At 40.9% G+C, this 18438-nt stretch overlaps 1 protein-coding gene across 20 annotated transcripts in view; it reads right to left on the reverse strand.

Moving 5' to 3' along the window:
* Positions 1-4255: 4255 nt before the first annotated feature.
* Positions 4256-18438, reverse strand: part of KIAA1217 (KIAA1217 ortholog) — a 382394-nt gene continuing 368211 nt past the window's right edge. For 13 of the 20 annotated variants that reach the window (XM_088150361.1, XM_088150354.1, XM_088150356.1 and 10 more), the window contains 7 exons: positions 16910-17081; positions 15991-16142; positions 14712-14846; positions 11992-12111; positions 7125-8627; positions 6518-6640; positions 4256-5834 (listed from right to left, as the gene is read on the reverse strand). In XM_088150361.1, the coding sequence (XP_088006487.1) occupies positions 5337-5834; positions 6518-6640; positions 7125-8627; positions 11992-12111; positions 14712-14846; positions 15991-16142; positions 16910-17081 (2703 nt within the window). In that variant the 3' untranslated portion in view covers positions 4256-5336. Of the gene's footprint in view, positions 6641-7124; positions 8628-11991; positions 12112-14711; positions 14847-15990; positions 16143-16909; positions 17082-18438 lie in introns of all 20 variants that reach the window. The other 7 variants (XM_088150357.1, XM_088150348.1, XM_088150363.1 and 4 more) reach the window with 5 other exon arrangements.

An 18438-nucleotide genomic window follows, 5' to 3' on the forward strand; every position in this document is an offset into this window, starting at 1 on the left:
CCTGGTGCCAATCCAACACTTTGGACTGTGTTTGGAAATCTATTTTGAGCCAATGCAGGTGTAATGAGCTTTTGGTGAAGTGTGCTGGGTGGCAATTGGGACATTGCATTCTGCATCAACTATACCTTCCAGCTGCTCTTCAGAGAGCCCCATAGTGCAGTAATCCAGTTGGACAGTGATGAGGATGAGTTATTGTGGCAAGACTTCCCACTCCAGGTAAGGCTGTACCAGCCAGAAGCAGGCAAAAGCCCTCCTGATCATTGCCTTCACTTGCTTAACTAGCAGCACGCGCTAGCTGCTCTTGGACATCCTGCTGACCCATCCAGATAAAATGCTTTCTTCTTATCCATACAGATTGCCAAAGGCCACTTGCAAATGGAGTGCACATCCTCTTGTGAGTCTGCTGCGGATCATACTAAATCCAGTCCTGTCTACTTAATAAGTATATATAATGAGCACACACCACTAAAACTTGTGATGAGTACTCTTCTTAATTGTATACTAACATGATTTATGGTGTTGAAAAATCAAGAACCACCACTACAGTTGAACCAACACCATCCTAGTTCTTCCAGAGGCCAGAGAGGGGTACTGGTAGTCCTTGCTTAGTGACTGTTCATTTAACAACGATGTGGAGTTACAACTGCCTTGGGAAAAGTTACAGCCCCGTGGTCACATGATCACAATTTTTGGCCTTTTTTTTACAACAGTCATTAAGCGAATTACTGTGGTCATTAAGCAAATCCCAGCAAAAACATCCATTAGGGAAGCTGGATTCACTTAATGACCATGTGATTCGCTTAACTATAAAAATGTAAAAGCTCTTTCACTTAATGACCAAATTGCTTAGTGACCTAAATTCCAGTCCCTATTGTGCTCAGATAGCGAGGACTACCTGTAGTCCTTGCTTAATGTCCCTAATTGGGACTGGAATTTCTGTCACTAAGCAATGTGGTTGTTGGGGAAAACATCATGTGACCACACCACTTAGCAATGGCAGTTTCAGTGGTCCTGGTTGTGGTCATTAGGCCAGGACCGAGGCTCTCACACTTCTGCTCTGCTATGCTTGCCCCGGCTTTAACTCCTCCCACCCATCTCTGCCCCTTTGGCCACCCTGTACTCTGCCATGTGAGGCCTCAGGAAGGAGGAAGACAGTGAAGGTCAGCTAGGAGTGGTGGAGTGCAGGGCAGTGGGAGTTGCAGGGGTGGCAGAGTGCAGGGCAGCCAAAAGGGCAGGGATGGGTGGGGAAATGGGTTGGGGAGTTGAAGTGCCCCTGTGGTTGGGTGGGCAGGCTACCTAGCACCCAAATTTTGATCACATGACCATGGGAGTGCTGTAAAGGCCATAACTTTAAGGGCCAGACATAAGTACCATTTATTTAGTGCCATATAACTTCAAATGGTCACTGAACGAATGGTAGTTAAGCAAGGACCACCTGTATAATCAATGCCTGTGTTGTGGCTTGAAACCTGCCTCTCAAAGTAGAAATAATCTACTTCCTCCAACGCCCTCTGAAGCTGCAAGCCAATCACCATCTTAACACCTTTCCCTAAGAGCAGGTTGGAAACTAGATGAAAATTATTCAGCGCTGGTGGGTCCAGCAATGGCTTCTTGAGGAGGGAGCATACCACTGACTGCCTCCTTCAGGGCAGGCACAACCACCCCCTCACTCATGGGTGTATTAACCATTGCATGACCCAACCACGTCACCTACCAGGCAGTGTTAACTAGCCAGGGGAGCAAGGAGCAAAAGGACAAGTGGCCGGGTTAATAGTCTCAAGGACCCTGTCCATTTCTTCAGGAGTTACATGGTCATATTCCTCCCAGTTAATAGAACGAGATGGTGCCTCAACTTGCATGGTCTCAGCCAGCTGGAATTCAACTTTGAGCAGATCCAAGCAACTTTACATGACAGATCCTTAGAATATTCCTCACAATGGCCTTAAAAGATATTCTTCCCTCCCCAACAGACAGCAGGTCCTCTCAAACAAGGCCACTGGCTACCCACAATGTAATGCCTAACATGAGCTCTTTCATGTAACTTCTCAGAGTCGCTCTTTTTCTTTCTCCAGTGGCACTCTGGTTGTCTCATCTGTCATTCATCTTCCACAGCCTGGAAAACCAGGTAGCCCATCAAGAACAAATGGGGAAAGGCTGCATAGGAGCAATCCAAGCCAAGGCCCTTGACATCTACCCATTCTAGGTAGCAACTGAGGCCTCAGTTAAACTGTCCATCACATCCCCAAGAAAAACCCTACATTCCCTCTGGAGTCCCTCAGGGGTTCATTAGTCACTAGTCTAAGAGGCCCAACTTGCCTGCAGAGGGAGACAACAACAGAGTTGAAGCACTTTATCTGACCATGATAAAGGACAGCCCCATGTAGAGTGCATTGCGAAAGTCCACATGTGAGGTGACCAAAGGATTCCCAGGAAAAAAAAGTAAGATCCTTTATCTTCAGATTGTAACACAACTGCCCCAAGACAAAAATCAGGCCTAATGTGTGGCTTCCAGCATGAGTCAATCTGGGATAGGCTTGTGTACAAGTAAGGCATGCTGATTATGTTGCTACTGTAATGCTAACAGCCATGAAACAGGACAGCCCTGTGGTACTAGGAGTACCAACTGAAGGCAAAAATTACACACAGTATATAGCATGTGGGGCGGGGGGGAAAGCCAACCAAATTTCAGCTTAGAGTGTTATGTAATCCAGCTGACAAGAGTTATTTTATGGCTCTCTGCGTCATGTGACCCTAGAAAATTGGATTAAACCATGGTTTAGTTAATCATGGGTAAGCATATTTTGCAAAGAAGCCATTCGCTGATCTGTAATTCATATCAAGCCACCTTTGTAGGAAAAATGTCACATACAGTGATCCTAAGATGAAAATGAAATACTTGTAATTACTCCAGTTGTCTGGAAAAAGATTCTGAAGAGTTTTTTGCAAGCCAAGGACCTGTTTTCTTCATCCCCGCAGTCTAATTGTCCCGAAGTATGTCCCTGTTGACATCTCCAGTGTGCCCAACTCTCACTGTAAAGTTTCCATTTTAATTGTTAATGCAGACCACTATGGATACTGGTCTGGTATACACTTTCAGTGTATTCCATCAATCCTTGGGAGAAGACTTGGACCTAGTGATTGTAACATACCCAGTATGAAATGCAGGAAACTCCCATCACAGTAAAGCAGCAATCAAGCTCCTGTGGGCATGTAACGGTGCTTCAGTATGGGTCTTTGCACCACCTCCAAAGTAGCTCCATACCTCAGTGACGTCAAGTGGTCACCAGTATTCAACAGCTAAGCTGGTTTATTTGTCTCAGTGTCCTGTACCCAGAATTATTAACAGGCGCTCTTTCCATTTGCAACACTAAAACTCTGCAAAATTTAGAGAGAGTGCAGGTCACTGAACAAATGCCATTCTTCATGCTCCCCTAGTGAACAGATGGAAAGACTAACTGGCTTATAGTGTTCACAGAGTTGTGAGGTTGGCAGCAGTGAAGATGACCACAGTTCAACTTTAAACTGCTTTTGAGAGCTTTAGGAATGAAAAACCTAGCAGCGTGGAAATGTCTCTAGGCAAATCCCTAATAGCCAGATCGGAAAAAAGGACCCCCACTTGTTACTATACTAACTTCAGCTGATAATATATATACTATATGGGTAAAAAGCATTTTACCAAAATGGGTTTGCAATACAATAGCCAAAGGTTATGCCCAGGATGACTGAAAAGGCAAAGGCCTAGGGACTGTAGTTTCTCTAATTCTACTTACCCAGTTTATTGCTGATGTGAGATTTAATCTGCTGACTTTCTGGTTTAGTCACTCCCCTGCATCAAACACTTCTAAAGGGCATTTGATAGAAATGTTCTCTTCGTAAATCTCTTATCATCATCTAGCTATATCATCTAGCTATCTCTATCGTTGTCATCATCACCACCACCATCACCATCTCTGTGTCTTCTGTACATGTATGTTTTGTAACAAATTGACGATGCCCAGTTAAATCCCATCATTTTGCTGAATATATTAGTGCCTTACTTTTATAAAAAATATCTGTAGGAGAAACAGTGGCCCTGAACCATCAAAGTTAATGTCCCACGATTGCAAAACGGATGTAAGTACGCATGCATGCCTATTGCAACTGAAATCAATGGGATTTCAAACTCTTTCCTGCCAGATCATGTCCACTGGTGTTTGCGCAGACACTAAAAAACAAGATTAAGAAGCATCTGATTAGCAACAAAATGATACCAAACTGTAAGCATGCAGCCCTTTATTTTTGCAAAGGGTTTTTCTTTTACTTGTGTATATTATACCAAGGAGTTGTATAAACAAGGTATTTACAAAAGCACACTCTACTTTTGCAGAAGTTGATTTCTAAAACCCTCCTCAATCTTTTTCCCATATTCAACATTTTCCAACTTTTGACCATGCATAAAATGGACCTTTGGTGTTGAAAACTATTTGATGTGCCCAGCCACATACAGTGTTTAGATTTATGTATTTATATTTATAATATTTATATTATAATATGTACAAAGGTTTTCCATTATACAGAGCAGTACAGAAGTATACACTTTAAAAATCCACATTGTAATATTACATAGTTTATCCAGGTCTCATTAATATGGAAAAAGAAGAAAGAGGAGCTTAGCTAAAAGGAATTAGCAAATAAAGTAAAAACAACTACCCCCCCTCCCAGCATGGCAAATTATTAAATATAATCTGAATGGCAGTGCAATAAAATTGCCTCATCAGTGTTTGTCTTAGCTTTGTGTCTGTGCATTCTACTATCAAATGTACATTATAATTGTATCAAATGTTTTGACAAAAGAAATTCGAAAGTAACCATGATGGTTTTCTCTGTTGACAAAAATAGAAATCTATAACAAATTTGAATAACTCCAAAATAAAAGAAAAATATTTTAGTTTCAATTTTACAATCTTTGCATTATCACATGATGCTTTAATTCTTGTACTTAAAAATAGCTTTATACAAAACCACAGGCTTCTTAAATACAGTTTTTCATGCTTGATACATTTTTGTGCACACACTTCCAGTCCACTCACGCCCTTCTGAACTTTGTAACAGTTTCTAGTTAAAGGACAATCTGTGTCCCATATATAATATCCCCTCGGCTGTTTCACCAGCAGTGAATGCTTAAAAACTACTTTTATCACTAATTTATTATATTACCCTAGTATTTAGCACAAGTTTAGTATTCAGCCTGAAATGATACAGCAAGATGGGTAACAGTCCTCAGCTGTGAAACTGGTTGCAACATCATCAGCGTCTTAGGAAGACTCGGTGGACTTGCACAGGCCCAGGGATCCCTTTTAAGATGGTTCTTTGCTGATGGCTTTGCTGACACTTCCATTCTGGGACTTGTAGCTGGTAAAGCTGGGTGTGTGGATTGATCGAATGCTCTTCATACCTTGGTTCGGTGATGTGGTAGAGGTGGAAGAGGGAGAGGAGAAGGAGGCTGAGGAAAAGGGAGATGGAGGAAGAGGGGTTGGGCGGCCATTTTGAGTCGGTATGGAGAATGAAAGGTGATGGGGCCCTTTACCTGTGTGAGTAGGATTCTGGAACTTTAAGGAGCCGTTAGCAACAGAGGGGATTAAGGAAGAAGAAGGAGTAGGGCGACCTGTTGGAGGACTGAGAGAGTTAGGAGGAACAGAGGCTTTAGTGGGTAGGTTTGGAAGGTTAGTGCTATCACCACTAGACACAGAACTACTTTTTCCAGAAGTGGAAGAAAAGGCTGGAATTTTTGAGGCAGACAGAGTAGGGGAAATAGCCTTATAGTCCCCACCAGCTTTCTTAGCACTTCCATTAGCCTGTAAATAAAGATGGTGGGAGACAGTTTAAGTCAGCATACATCACAAACCACATGGGAGTGTGTAGGGACATTAGGCTTGAGAAGAGTAAGAGTGAACAGTTCAAAGCCTGGCCTAAGTCTTGCATCTATGGGCTGGACCTTTCCCCACGTTTTTTGTCCCTTTAAGCTGCACGGCAGAATATGCACAGAGCAAGAGGAAGTTCAAAGAAGAGGATATGTGGAAAAGTGACCCCAAACATTGGGACTGATCAGCCGATGGGGCATGCGTCAGAATTGTTAAGGTGAAAATGGAAACACTCCGGTGGATGGTTAAGAGGTGCTGATTGAAATCTGTTACATAGGGAGTTAGTATAAATGCCTTGATCAGAAATGCTTCAAACTGCATCAATTCCTATTGCTGACTCTCAAAAAGTATTACAGCTGAGTACTGGAACAAAACTTCAAAAGCAGGAGATGTTTTGCCACAGACATGCACAAGCTGATAACAGGATAATGCAACTATTAGATACTTTCATGCCCCACCCCACATCCTCAAGCCCTGGATTCCAATTCAGGATTTTCACTGGGAAGACAGTTCATGATTTGGTAGCATCCAAAACCGGCCACTGGACTTACACATTTATGCAAAACATACAACTCAGTACTGAGTCCATCCCAAGATTTGGTTTAGGGTAAAACTACCTGTCTGTACTGGCGCTGATCCTGTAGCTTGTGCTGTTTGATGGTCTTGTCCACACTTCCTTGCCTACTTTTTGTGGCTGCAGGGATTGGCATCCTGCTTGTCTGTGAAGTGCTGGTTGAACTCTGTGAGAAAGGCAGGGTGTAAGGGCAGGAGAGAGACAAGGCAAACAGGTCAGCCGGGTTCACTGTGGATGAGAAGGAGCACAGCCCATGGGGAAAAGCTGCTTTGGGTGAGAAGCTAAAGCTCAACATGCATGGAAAGCACCAGAAGAAACCACATCAAAGTCAAAGTCACACCACGGGTGTTAATTTCAGGAATCAAGAGTGGAATAAATATTCAACTGCTAATCAACCTAAATTTAAACTGCTGCACTCACAACAGAATATTGACCAAGCATCCTTTGCCCATCACCAAAACCAAAAAAAACCCCAGCATTTTTTAAAAAATAAAAACACACAAGATTAGCTGTTAGGTACCTAATTGGATGCACCAAACAAGCCACCGGAAAGGAAGCAAACCAATGAGAAGACACCTCTTGCTTATTGTTGATTATTACTGCAGATTTTTAGAAAGCAGCTGGAGTTGTGATTTCTCATACTAAAGTACCTTTCGTGAAGATGATGGTATTGAAGGAACGGATTCAACATCAGCATTGCTCTCTTCCAGTGCTATGGATTCTTTGGGCGAGAAAAAGCCTAGGCCAGGAGGTCCTTCTGATCGGCCAGCAGTTTCAAAAACTGGCTTTGGGCTCATCTCACTAATGGTGCTCTCTAGTTGTTTGATAGTTTGTTCCAGGCTGTCTAGAGTCCTGTATGTATTCTTCCTGATTTCTTCAGTTCTAGATGCCTGGACAACTGTGTTTGGTTCTGATTTCTCAGAAGTGTCAACAGATTGAGAACTAGGTATTTCAAATCTTTTTGCTTCTTTATGTTGTTTTAGAGTACCATCTTCCTCCTCCTCTTCATACACAACTACTTGTAAAGTTTTCTTGCCAGTTTTAGTTCCTGTGAGGATTGCCTGAGTGAGAGCGGCTAACTGTTTTTTAGGAAACTTAAACTTAAATTTTTTCTTAGCATCAGAAACATCCAATTTTGGTTCTGACCCATACATGTAACTAGAGTTTGGATGCTCCCTTTTGTCCATCTCCTGTCTTTCAGACTGTAGAACTTGGGTTGCTGAATGTTGCTTGGATTTCTCCACAACCTGCATCCTGTTTGTCTCAGTAGCTTCTTCATGATGAGCACCTTCAGGTGTGTCAAGTTCTTCATTTTCTTCCTCTATTTTTTCTTCAGTCATCATTCTTTCCAACTCTTCATCACATTCCTCAAATATTGTTGAAAGTCTTTTGTAAGCTGATCTGATATCCATTGGTTCATCAAAAATAATGATGACTGGTTTTTTGTCCAAGCAAACCACTGGCTCTTCACTTTTAAGAGTCTCAAGCATGCCTTGTTGAGATGCTGTTTCTTTCTTGGAATCAATGTTCACAGTCTGTACATCGTCTCCCTTTCTGTTCACTATATCATGAACCTCTCCACCTGACAGAAACTGGACAGCTGTTCTAGTAATCATGAAAGCAACGTTCTCTGATTGTGGACTCTCTTCATCTGGAGTGCCAGCTGGTGACTCTACTTCATCAATATCATTTAAGGTGATGTTCTTAGATACTTTATGCCTTAGTACAACTTGATTACAGGCACTAACTGGCCTTTCCTGTTCTTGTGTTGATGGAGGAACAAATGACATTTCCTGAGTGTATGAATCTGTCTGTCCAACAAGAGGTGCCTCTGCATCTTCCAAGAACTCATTTGGGGATGTGCTATGACCAATCTCTCTCACTACAACATAATTTAGTTTCTGTCTTCCAATTTCTACTGCTGGACCTTGTGCTTCTTCAGGACATCTCTTTCCTTCATTTTCTAATATACTAGTGAAGTCTGTGTTTGGTTTAAAAGAATTTTTGTTGGCATAATCCTTATTTTCCAAAAGCAACTCTGGCCTAAGGGCAGAGTTTTCAACGATGCTGAAAGCATCTGAGATTATAGCTTCTGTTCTCCCTTCAGTCTTGTCCTTGGGATGGTCACTATCTTTTGTGGCCTCCCCATCCACCTAGAGGGGAAGAGTTGCATTACTAAGGTTTTTGTCTTTGTTTTAAGTTCAGGGCTATTATCTGACATTTAGTCCCCTCTTATTGAGATTTTATCTGATGATGTCCCAGTAAAGGGGAACATCATCAGATAATATAAGTATGCCCCTCTTTACATCAACATATAGCCATTTCCATGGTCTTCAGTTGGTTTCAGTATCTCTTCACAGCATAACTCCAAATTCTGTTAGAATGACATATGACATGATACAGTACAAAAATTTTTGCAGACAATGTGGGTGCTAGATGGAGATGGTCCTTTAAAGGCTCTCCAAGTTGTGATATACTGGTCACCATATGTAAAATATTTATTTCATCTTGAACTGGATTAAAATTGCCCCTTCACGTAAACCTTTCCCCCAAAGACTCAATGATTCCACTCCAAATGGTCTAACGTTAACTGCTCTCCAAACTTGCTAGCTTAGAAAAACCAGTTTCCCTGGTTATAACCACTGTATTAGGATGTGTTACCCAAGTACTACTTATGTGAACTATTTTTTTTTTAAAGCTTCAATTCTTAAATGTTGGTTTCTCAACTTCTGTACTGATACATAAATGACCTTTTAAGAGAGTAAGCAAGTCCTGGACTTATTTGACAGAACAGGGCTTACAAAAAGCGGCAAAGCAAATTTTACCCCAACCTTCCTGACAAGTTAACATACAGTTAAAGATAACGTTGAAGGGGCGGGAATCAAGAAACACATCCTCCCATAGTGATGAAACCCAATGATGGATTCCTGCAAATGGATTCCTCTCTTTCACGGCCTTCCCATCTAGATAGCAAGGTTTGCTGTAAGGCACAGAGCACACCTCTCTCTTGCCCATTAACCCTTGCAAACTCAAATTGTAGCTCCTATTTGCAACACCACAGAAGATCTACAGTACTTATGAATACTGCAGAGCATAAATGATTCCTATTTTGCCTATCCTTCAAATAGTAAGAAGAACTGCATTAGGCTTTATCTTTTGAAGAACACTGTACTGAATTCAGGGAGTGCAAAGTGCAAGTGGGATGCTGCTCCTAATTTGGCTCCCTTCGCTAATCTTTCAGGTGCCCTGTGTGGTTAAAAGAGGGCATGGAATTTTGAGATTGATTCAGAAGAACAACTCAGCAAACAAAAGATCTTTAGGAAATACGGTGGTATAAAAATATAGTAAATCAATAAAGAAAGAAATGCCAAATATAGACTACAGTGTGGTCTGTCATACTAGAAACTAAATTCAGCAACTGTTTTGATTGAATAAAAAAAGAGGTTTCATTATATACAGATCACATCATTTGATACCCAGTTATGATGTTGAAATCTTAAATATACAGCCATAATTAAATTTATAAAATGTAAATTACCAGCTTGTCCCTTGTAAAGCTCTTGTAGGTATAAATAAAGCTACTTGTTTTTCAGTGCAGAGGAACTGATTTTACAAAAAACAGAGACTGAAAGAGAACCGTCAGCATATAAAAGGGATTTTAAGCTTGCTATTACCATGCAGAGTGTTAGTGCTCAGCTCATGCAGACTAAACCACAGTCAAGAAAACAAAGCTGTAGGTGAACGTCGCCTGAACATACAGCAGGGAGGAGGGGGGGCCGGGGGAGTTTTGTGTGTCAGCAGCAGCTGCACTTCAGGGGCCAGAAGTGATTACATCTTTACTATTAAACATTTATTTAAAGTTAGCAGAATTATCCCTGTTGGATTCTTGGTGTTCTCTGAGCTTACTTTTCTTCCTACAGACATTTCATTACCAAGGTAGTAACAACATCAGGATATAGGGAGTGCAGTTTGCTGGCTATTTCTATGGGGTAGCTTGTCTATAAGCTTGTCTATAACTAATGATGCTACTTAGCTGGTCATGAAATGACTGCCTGAAGAGAAGCGAGGTCAGAGACAACCAAGAACCCAACAATTCAACCCTGAGCTACATGATTCTCCTCTATGAGAATCATCCCTGTTGGCCGGGATATGAGTGATACCTTCTTCCATGTTTACTTCATCTGTTATAAATATTCAGATGCCCTTTGTATGACATCTCTCCTCTCCCCCGGCATCTCCACATTTCCATGTCATGTATGCTAATTGAAGATCTTGCGTTAGACCCCCATTTCTTAGCATCTGTTATTTTGAACGTGCTAACCGAAGGGCTGGAAGGAAGTGCTTTATCATACTTGGTTTTCAACAGTGCACTTTTTCCTTGTTTGAGGAACCCCATAAACATGTCTGCACTGATGATCTTTGCTAGGACGCATAGGTGGGAGTGAGAATATGGCTCTACCAATGGGAAAAAGGAGTTGAACTTAACCCTTGAGTTGGATTTTCCATTGGATGCAGTCTTTTCATTGCTTCAGACTGCCTCACAATCATTAAGCACCTATTCTTATAATGTCAATGACTATTCCCCATTCAGTTGGGCCTTAAATGATTTCAGTGTCAACTTTAAGACACATCTATCCATTGTTATAATTACATTTGTGCACTTTGCCTTCTGTTCCAGTTCCTGGCTGAAGTTCAAGTTGTGTTTTTAGCCACTTAATTCTTCTGAATGTGCAGAATTTTTAAAGGGTCTTTACAGAATTTTGTTATTATTGTGAAGTTAAAAGTTACTAGTAATGTCTAGTAAATGGTTTTTAATTATTCTCTGTTTTGGCACTATTTCTGAATATGTGAGCTACAGATTTTCAAATAAGTAACTATGAAGGTAAGACCTGGAAGAGGAATTAGTTCTGCAGACGCCACCTAATAAGTAAATGTGTCAATTTCAAACTGTAGATTTTTTCATTATGAAGAAGAGACAAGTAAACAAATAAAACCGTAATTTTTGCCATGCGATTTTATACGTAATTACTGAGAAACTGTCACAATGAGGTTTGCTACCAGGTTGAATGTAAAGGTTTGCAAACCTGGACTATTCTCTAAAGCATGACATCAAAACAGACGACCTTCATTTAATTAATTCATTTCAAATTAATGTTCTCCCCTTCTCATTCATAAATGACACTGAAAGGACATTAATGAATCTAGATTGTGATTATCCTGTTTAGCAAATTCCCTTTCCTGTTTTCAAGAAAAGCCAAGTCCATTAGACCCTCCAAAAAAAAAAAGCAACTATGCCAATGGAATGCGTGAGGTTGCAGAAGTGATTATGGCCTTTTCTTGAAGATGACCTAGCTATGATCACTGTCTGTGTATTAATTCTCTTTGGGCCAAGGTAAATCATAAATGGAAACAGCCACACAGGTTACACAAAGTGTTAACCTGATACAAGGTTAGTTCAGAAGGATGGGAAGAAGGTAAGGCCAAGAGGTTGTAGCAGAGTTCAAATGTCCCTGTTACCTTCTTCTCCTTAGGATGCGTTAAGGCCACAGACCTTGCATCTTTTATGTGTGTGTCATTTCTGGACTGTTCAGCATGACTGTTTGAGTTTATATCCATGTAAGAACACTTCTGGAAGGCCTAAAGGATTAAAATAGGGCAGATTATTAATAAACATTTCCCATCCTTGAGCCAACTCTTCCTGAAGATTATTAGCAGGGGAATCACCAAGACTCTTTCCTGAGTCAAAGATGGAATTGGTATAGTTTGTGTGTGAGCCTTAAGAATCAGTCTCATCAATCAGGTCAAGATAAACGTAAATTGATAATCTGTGGATGAACTTTATTGCATTATTTTTACTCTCAATACATTAGCACAAAATGTGAAGCACCATAGTGCCTTTCCTTTGCAAAACCCAGATTTATTATGACTGTTCCAGACAGGGGAGGAAAAGACTTCAGACTGAAAGCAGAAATTGCTGTTGCTGCCAATACAAAGCTGGAGGGCAAATGGTCTGCTTCATTTCAAGGCAGCTTCTTATTTCTAATATTGCATGGATCTATCAGCTTGGATATAGTCTCGTTAAGTTCAAATTTAGAAAGTCAGGTCTATTTTCTTCATTTGTAACCCCACCTTTTGATAGCTGTTTCCCTTGAAATCTTCCCAATCATATATGTTCCATATATGTTTAATAAGCAAACACTGAAAAAGCTTCTTTTATCCATGGAATATAAGAAAAAGTTCAAATTTACCCAGTACTGGCAGTCCTTCTTAGCAACCACGATTGGGACCAGCAACTCCATGCTTAAGCTAAGCGATTGCAAAGTGAAACCATGACTGTGCTTACGATCTTACTTCAGCTTTCCTTTGTTTTACAGACCTGCAAAGGTCGTAAATGTGACGATTGTTCGTAAAGTTACTTTTTCATCACCATCGTAACTGTGAACAGTTGCTGTTCAAGGCAATTGTGAAACGAGGACTACCTGTAAATTACTTTGGTCTTTAAAAAAATTCAAAAGCTAAAGCTACAGCCATTTTTTTTTCTTCCCCTGAAAGTAGTTAAGGAACCGTACTAAAAAAATTAATTTTCTGGGTCTCAAACTCTCTAGGCTAAAATCTCCTTTGTTTTGCTGATCTGTTCTGTTTCAAGTATTGCTCAGTCTTTTAAGGCTCTACTAGGGGTAGCCTGAACTGTTAACATCAGTGAGTGCAAAAGGCCACAAATGGAACAGAGACCACCAAGCTCCATTCTCCAGGCCTCAACCTTAAATTGAATCACCATCTGCTGTAGTTGATTAGTACTAATAAAAGAACTGAACAATTATTTCTGTACAGCAGTGTTTCTCAACCTTAGGAACTTTAAGATGTGTGACTTCAACTCCTAGAGTTCCCCAGCCAGCATGCTGAAGTCACACATCTTAAAGTTACTAAGGTTGAGGAACACTGCTCTACAGCATTCTTCCTCAACTTGCAAGCCTCTGAATAGATTGGACTAAACATTTGTTTACCCTTGTAGCCAGCATGAGCGTAGAAGACATCAGATAGTAGAAATCTTCTCTAGAAAAGTAGGAGCTCACCTCCTACCTTAATATGAGCTAATAATCACAAGCAACAATAACATTGTTAATGTAATATTGCTTTGTTCACTCTTTGGAGCAAGGATGGTTTATTTGGGGGAGGGGGGAGTCAGCACAGAGTGCCTCATGGTCAATATAGTGGCAACACACTCCTGAAGATTGCCTGAACATCCCAACTGATTTAATCTAAAAATTAAAAATACCCTAACTCTCACATCACAAGACCTCCCAAAATTTTAGCAATTTCCTACAAGAACTCTGGTACCTCTCCAAATCTTTAAATTCCTCATGCACCATCTATGATGACTTCAGCATTTGCACATAAGGCATTACTGTGAAGCTGCTGAAATCATGTGATTTTTTGGGTGGCAACCCCTGGCCTACCGGCATTATTACACTGGCAACTGAAGTCTTGTTGAAGAACTGTGCAATCACCTACTTGTTAAGATGGTTGATGGTGCTGAGGTTCAAGGGAGGGATTAGTTTAATTCTGAATACTTGTCTTCTACTGACTATAAGAGGAAAAGTAACCACAAAGTTGGTCTTGCCAGCTTTAAAGGTATAGTCAATACAAAACCTTCAGTATACAATTCAGTAAACATCCGTCTCAACAAATTCTCATTGACAGTATTGGAATGCAATCAATTTTGGCCAATAATTCATGTGTTTTGCTATAAAAATAGCTTCTACATTATAATGAGCAGTTTGTATAGGTAAACTTTCAGTCCTGAATTTTTTTTCTCTTGGATCTCAATCATTTTCAAAATTCAGGTCCCTGGAATTCACATCAGATTTTCAGTATCTTTAGGACTGTGACAAGTAGTCTTTAACTATATCCAGGTTATCTCCTCTCCCTTCAGAACCAAATTGCAGTGATGTTTGAACCAGAAAATTATGTTTAAAATCTGAAAAGGGATGTTTAAATTAGAAGAATTTAGGAAGAATTTGTCTCATTCTTACCCTGATCACTTACCTTGGTGACCGATTTCTAAATATGGCTTGGGACTGGGAACATAGTTCTCTGGCAGAATTACTTATACACACCCTAGTGGTGCCTCAGATTCCCTCCCATCATTGCAGAGGAAACATCTGTATTCTCGATTGCCTTCTAGGTCCCCCCAGCAAAGGTACACACTACTTTAGGTGCATTGATAAGCCTCATACCTGTAATTCTGCCATTATTTTATCTCCTTCTTCTTCCTCTTCATCCTTTGTTGGTGTGCTCACTGACTGAGGAGAGGCATTTTTTTCTGAGAAGAGTTTGGACTGTGTTTCTTGAGCAGAGTCTTCACTGTTTTCCTAAATTGCATAACAAACAAGAAAGGGGAAAAGTATAAATCACCTGATTTATATACTGTTCACACAATTACCTCAACTCTTTTATTTGGTGTTCTGAAAAAATCTGCACTTCACCCCATCCTCCTAAAGAAATGCCATTATCAAATCTGGGTATGACATACGTTGTTGGGGTCCTTCTTAGCTTGCATCCCACTTGATTTCAGAGTCTGCTTGTTCTTGCACGGTACTTGCCTGTTCTACACAAACAAAGCTGTCCGTGCGTGATGCAGCAAAAGTTGGGTTTTCAGCCAACATGTCCCATAGCCTGATGCTGATGTGGACCCTGAGAGGAAGCAGCCGGCCCAAGATCACCCAGATCGTCTTCCTGACTAATGGGTCTCCTGTTCCAGGTTCCGCACCTTAACCACTACGCCATATTGGCTGTTTTGGATTTTACACATATTTGACTAATATGGGACAGTAATATTTGCACATACCTTGCTTTTCTTATTTTAGTTCAAAACTAACAGATGGTTAAAGGAAGCAAAAGCGAATATGCTGGAACCATTTTTATGGAACTACTCTGATTAATTTTGTCCCTTTGTGTAAGATATTTGAGCTTTTCCAAGCTATATTTACCTTCCTAAACATACACAGAAATAAAGCAGCATGATTGACATCGTATATACATAAGACTGCAGGAAGATTAAGTCCCATGTGCTGGGAATAACCTGCTGGTTAATGGGTCTAATAAAGGCAGGGGTGGCCCTTACAGGCAGCAGAACACCTGCTGCCTTCCCCATGCAGTGCTAGCAGCCCCACTTATTAAATAAACATTTTAAACATGGTTAAAATCTTATTTTCAAATTAAAAATTTAAGCATGATGACAGTCTGCCCCTCAATTTGTGAGATTTGGATTTCCCTGCAAATGTCTTGGCACGAGATTGCAGAAATCATTGAAGATTTTGTCAGACTTGTAGGAGTTCAGATGACTGGACAGGCTATCTAGGTGTCCTACTTTCGTGCCTCTTTAGAACACGTCACACTTCTCCCCCTTCCCTCCTCCCAGCACTTAATTCATGGTGACACATAAAATAAGACAGATACTATCTTGTCCAAAAATGTTTCCTGTTCTGGATATCTGGGGTGCCTCCATCATCAAACCTTGAAGATTGTGTTATCTTTCCTGGCTGTATAACTGACTTCACTCAGTCTTGTGCTTAATCCAGATCCTAGCAAATAGCTTCGCCGTGGAGGTGGTGGAGGTGGAGACTTCACTGCCTTTTCCGGCTCCTGTTCTGTTTTTGGACTGTCTTCTGAAAATCAAAGATTATCTCCAATGAAGTGGTTTCATACAGTCTATTGCAACATGGTCTATTGCAGTGTTTCTCAACCTTGGCAACTTTAAGACGAGTGGACTTCAACTCCCAGAATTCATAGCTGGCTGGGGAATTCTGGGAGTTGAAGTCCACTCATCTTAAAGTTGCCAAGGATGAGAAACACTGGTCTATTGCTTCAAGTTTAGAATCATGTGATCCATTTATTTCTATGCCTGATAGGCAGGACAGAAATCTAAACAAAGGAAAATTGCAAATTGCTTTGAAGAATTTTTTTTTTTAAATGTTGATGATGCCCAGCAGCAAACCAAATCTAAGCAAGATGGAAGAGCAAGAAATTGGATTGCGGCATTTCCATTCTAGCCAATTTTGATAACATCAACATACATTTAGGTTGATTACAATTGACTGACATAAGAACTGTGCAACTTTAAGGACCTATCCAGGATCTGCAGGGTAGGGTCAAAAAAGTCCAAGTGCATCACGTATAAAAAGCAGGAAGAGCTTTGATCACACCATCACTGCCACCATCTTGACTATTTTGACCCCACCCTATGGATACCCCTGTACTTGTCCCTATGCTTTCTTGCTTTCCTTTCCCCACCCCTCTCCTGCTGTGTCCAATTCAGACTGTAAAGCTCAGGGCAGGAACTCTGTTGCTTTGACTCATTTTATTCTGGAAGCCTTTCCAGCTATAAGGTGGGTCACAAGTGCTTCCTATAAATGGAGAATTCAGCTTTAATTACCAGGTATTTGTGCTGCATCAGCTTTAGATGAACCCGTTGCTTGTGGAGGCATCTCAAGATTTGGGATTGACTTCATAATGTTTGCTTGTGCTTCTTCCAGGAGTTTTTCAAACTCCTTTCCATTGTAGTGATCCAGATTCTGCCTTTTCTCTTCCCATTTCTTCTCTGCTTTCTAAAGGAAAACACAGCAAACCCTGGTAATATTTTGAATTCTGCACTGCCTGGAGCAAATAGGGAGAGGTGCTCTGAATTCTCCCAGCTGTCTCTGCAGAACATCTGCATGTGTTAACCATGAGGGAAATGCTCTGCATGCGTGTCAGTAGATCATGTTCAAAAAGATGGTTCAATCAGTCCCTTTGGTGTTGCATCAGCCAGTCCTGCATGGCAGCTTTCCAAGAAAGGGAAGGCTAGAGGCAGGCAGTCTTTGTGAAGTACAACTCCAGGGCAGGTTGCTGAGAGCCAATGGCTAATGGGTGAAGTCCTCACCTGGGCTTGAATCACAGATAGCAAACTCAGGCAGAAGCTTTGGAGATGTTAACCCAGCTCAAGCAAGAGTTCAAAAGATAAAAAATGCTTTGGGCAGATCCCCTGTTGTATATTGTGGCAAATGCCCCCAAGATGTTTCTCCATAGTTATCTCTGCATGCAGATGTAACAGGAGCGCTCTCAGATTAAACTCTCTTAACCACATGTACGCCATGGGTTCACACATGAAGCCCAACAGTAAACAGGAAGAGGAAGCCACAGAGACCATGTAACATCTTTACATTTAGATACCGCCCAGAGTCACTTTTTGTGAGATGGGCGGTATCTAAATTTGAAATACAAACAAACAAACAAATAAATCTTCAACTTCTTCCCCCCACCCCGCCCCCTAAACTGTGATCAAAAGTGGGCAAGACTATGCATATACTGCTGTGGATTATACTGAAAATTAAGGCTTATAATTTATAAATTGGCATGTGTTATCAAAACCTGTTCATCACTATATTGTGCATTAGTTCCTTACTTCGCTTTCTTGGACGACTTATGATTCTTTTTGTTAAGTCTTTTCTAAAGAAAAAATAAAATTCTTTCTGCTGTCTAATGAATTTTGTCTCATGGCTTTTCCTCTCTAGGAGCATGAAGACGCACTGAAGCAAGTAGAACAAAACCCCATCAGGTCCCACAGGAAGCTTCTATTCTGAAGCATCTCGTCTGTTGGGTGACTTATCCACAGAAGACCTTGGTCCTCAGTCATCACTCCAACCAGACACGTGTGGCTCAACATTCATTTCCACATCCCTCCTGCTTTGCTTACTACTTGCATGAAGCACATCACCTCCAGAGAGATTCATAATTCCACCATTTGTAGCAACCCATACTGGGGCTGCCCAGCTGCTTGGATCCTGGGTCATTTCCCTATAAGGACTTTGCCACTAATGCTCAGTATTGACTAACATCCACTGTTCTTGGCTCATGCATTTTCTACAAAACATCATATACTAGGAAAAGATGCATGCATGCATGCAAGTGGAAACAAACAAATGC

Source organism: Python bivittatus, unplaced genomic scaffold (assembly GCF_059951505.1).
Source record: "Python bivittatus isolate LINGU-HERP-01145 unplaced genomic scaffold, Pbiv_v1 ctg000610_np1212, whole genome shotgun sequence".
Classification (NCBI taxonomy): domain Eukaryota; kingdom Metazoa; phylum Chordata; class Lepidosauria; order Squamata; family Pythonidae; genus Python; species Python bivittatus.